Here is a 2,500-nt window from a genome sequence, read left to right as displayed (position 1 = left end):
AGACCATTGGGATATACATACAAAGACAGAAGATATTATAAAAAAAAAAATATATGAATGTGATGAATATTTTTGTAGAGCAAAGAGTATAATTTACAAAGTCTATCTATTCACACAGGCAGAACCCCCCGCACCTGTTACTGTTGATGCTGATGTAAGTATGGCGAAATTACCGTTACTCCTTTTGCTATTACTGTTGGGGATAATTAACAGATATAATTGTGTATGAGATGTACAGTTCATCAACTCGGCAATAGGCAATGGCAATAACTGGAGAAACTTCTTACTTCAACAGAGACAACCACCATTTGTGACTGTGAATGCTGTAAGTACCTGCCAATAGTCCAGCTTATATTTTTCTTCTTTTTGTGTAAGAGGGATAAACCAGCTAAAGGTAACAAAACAATTAAACAAAAGAGACCCACTTAGATGATAGCCCAGGAATAGGGCCGAGAGAGTTAGCCAAAAGAAAGAGATAAATGTATTGTGATCTTCCTCTTAAGTCCTGTGCAGTGAGGCCGCGTGAGTAAGGGAAGAATGCAGTTAACAAGGTCAGAAGAGCTGTTGGCACGAAAATAGTGGTAGGAGATAGCAAGAGATGCAATACTGCGGCAATGAAAAATAGGCTGAATGCTGTTAGTCAGAGGATGCGAGTTGATAAGACAAAAAGCATTTGATTCCATCCTATCTAATAAAAGAGTATGAGTGGAACACCCTCATCCATGGGAAGAATGCTCCATACATGGGCGGATATGGCTCCTGTGCAGAGTTAGCGGTTGGGACGTAAGAAATATTGGAGGAGACGACTCATAACGTCTAACTACATTGAAGCTGTTTTAGTTAGAGAAAATATGAAAAAGTGAAGAAAGAATTATAAAGCATATGAGATTCGGGTGATGGAAGGCTGAAGTACCTTTTGTGGTCGACTCTGTCATGTAAAGCGCAAGAACAGGTTGTGTTAAATCAACGTTTAGAAGATTTTGGTTGAAATATAATGTGAGGAATATACTCCTCCATACCAGGCACTATAACCTCTGTTATGCGTTCAGCACACAGAGATTAGTTCCCAAAGCGGAAGCATAAATAATTCTAAGGAAAATAAGCATAGTATCTCCTCAGGGGTGACTCCTAGGCTCGTATATGGGTCCCCATTTTGACTTTTGATTTCAAGAAGGGTAGGTGTGTTGCTAGTGCATGTAATTTTGTGTGAAGGAGGAGAGTTATTCTTAGAAAGCAAGCCGTGACTGCGCCTTGAGTTGTAATACACAAAGGAAGAAGTTCAGCGAGGCCAAAATAACTAATGATAAATTCACAGCACCGTTGAACTGGTCTATTAGGCCAAAACTATAAAACACAGCTAGAAGTAAATTATTGTTTCGGCATGTGTCTACTACCTCCTGCATTACTGTTGATAATGGTACAAGCATAGCAAAATTACCGTTGCTCCTTCTGCTACTACGGTTGTGAATACTTATTGAACATATGTATAATCATGTATGAGATGCACTTCTGCCATATGCGGTGACAATAACTGGAGAAACTTCATGTTTTCACAGAGACAACCACCACCTGTGACTCTTAATGCTGTAAGTACCCGACACTAGTCAACCTTCTGTTACTGTCATCATTACTCCTACTCCTACTCCTACTTCTACTATTACTACTACTACTACTACTACTACTACTACTACTACTACTATTACTACATATATTTCTTCCACTTCTACTGCTTCTACTTTTACTACCAATACTACTACTACTACTACTCTACTACTACTACTACTACTACTACTACTACTGCTACTACTACTACTACTACTACTACTACTACTACTACTACTACTACTACTACTTCTAATACAATTGTTGCAGTTACTGATAATACAAGTAATAATATGTGTTCATTAATGATCTACCATTTATCTTTGCTCTCCTCTGCTGTTTTTAATGAGAATAGGAAGAACATTGTACTTTATGTAATGTTATATTAATAGGCATGAGGCAAAGTTTCAATTAAAGCACTGCTAACAAGATCATTTATTGTTACAGTTGAAGAATTCACTTTCAGAGCGACGTTTTACTTATTTGTTTTTTTTTTTATTGAGGTGCTTTGCATCTTCTGTTAATGGAGAGACGTCAGGGATATCACTGTGTCTCTGCGTACTGGAGACACTTAAGGAGCACGTATGTTACTGTCTCCTTGTGGCAACTGTTACTGGAGACTCTTGACGAATATGCCACTGTGTTTTTTATCAGTTAAACAGTGACACCATAGCTCTTAGTTACTAGAGCTGCTTAGTTTTTTGCATGGAATTCTAGAATTTACCAGTAAAACCAATGAAGGATTGGTAATAATCTATTACAATAAAATAAAAATCCTTGTGCATCAAATGCACAAAAGGAAATGGAAGGCATGTCTTTTTTGTGACAATTTTGTTATGATTCATATCTTTAGCTATTTTTTTCCTTACTATAGTTGTCCTCTGCCAAAACCTTTCTT

The 2,500-nt window shown here is 37.3% G+C and overlaps 1 protein-coding gene across 1 annotated transcript in view; it reads left to right on the top strand.

Annotated features, from left to right (window-relative positions):
• LOC123517983 overlaps positions 1–2,500 on the top strand; it is a 35,760-nt gene that overhangs the window by 21,354 nt on the left and 11,906 nt on the right. The window contains exons 22-24 of the mRNA XM_045278485.1: positions 119–154; positions 296–325; positions 1,557–1,586. Coding sequence (XP_045134420.1) covers positions 119–154; positions 296–325; positions 1,557–1,586 — 96 coding nt within the window. The remainder of the gene's footprint in view (positions 1–118; positions 155–295; positions 326–1,556; positions 1,587–2,500) is intronic.

This window comes from Portunus trituberculatus, chromosome 43 (assembly GCF_017591435.1).
Source record: "Portunus trituberculatus isolate SZX2019 chromosome 43, ASM1759143v1, whole genome shotgun sequence".
Lineage (NCBI taxonomy): Eukaryota > Metazoa > Arthropoda > Malacostraca > Decapoda > Portunidae > Portunus > Portunus trituberculatus.
Note: the sequence above shows the minus strand (reverse complement) of the source record. Positions and strands in the feature narration are given on the sequence as shown.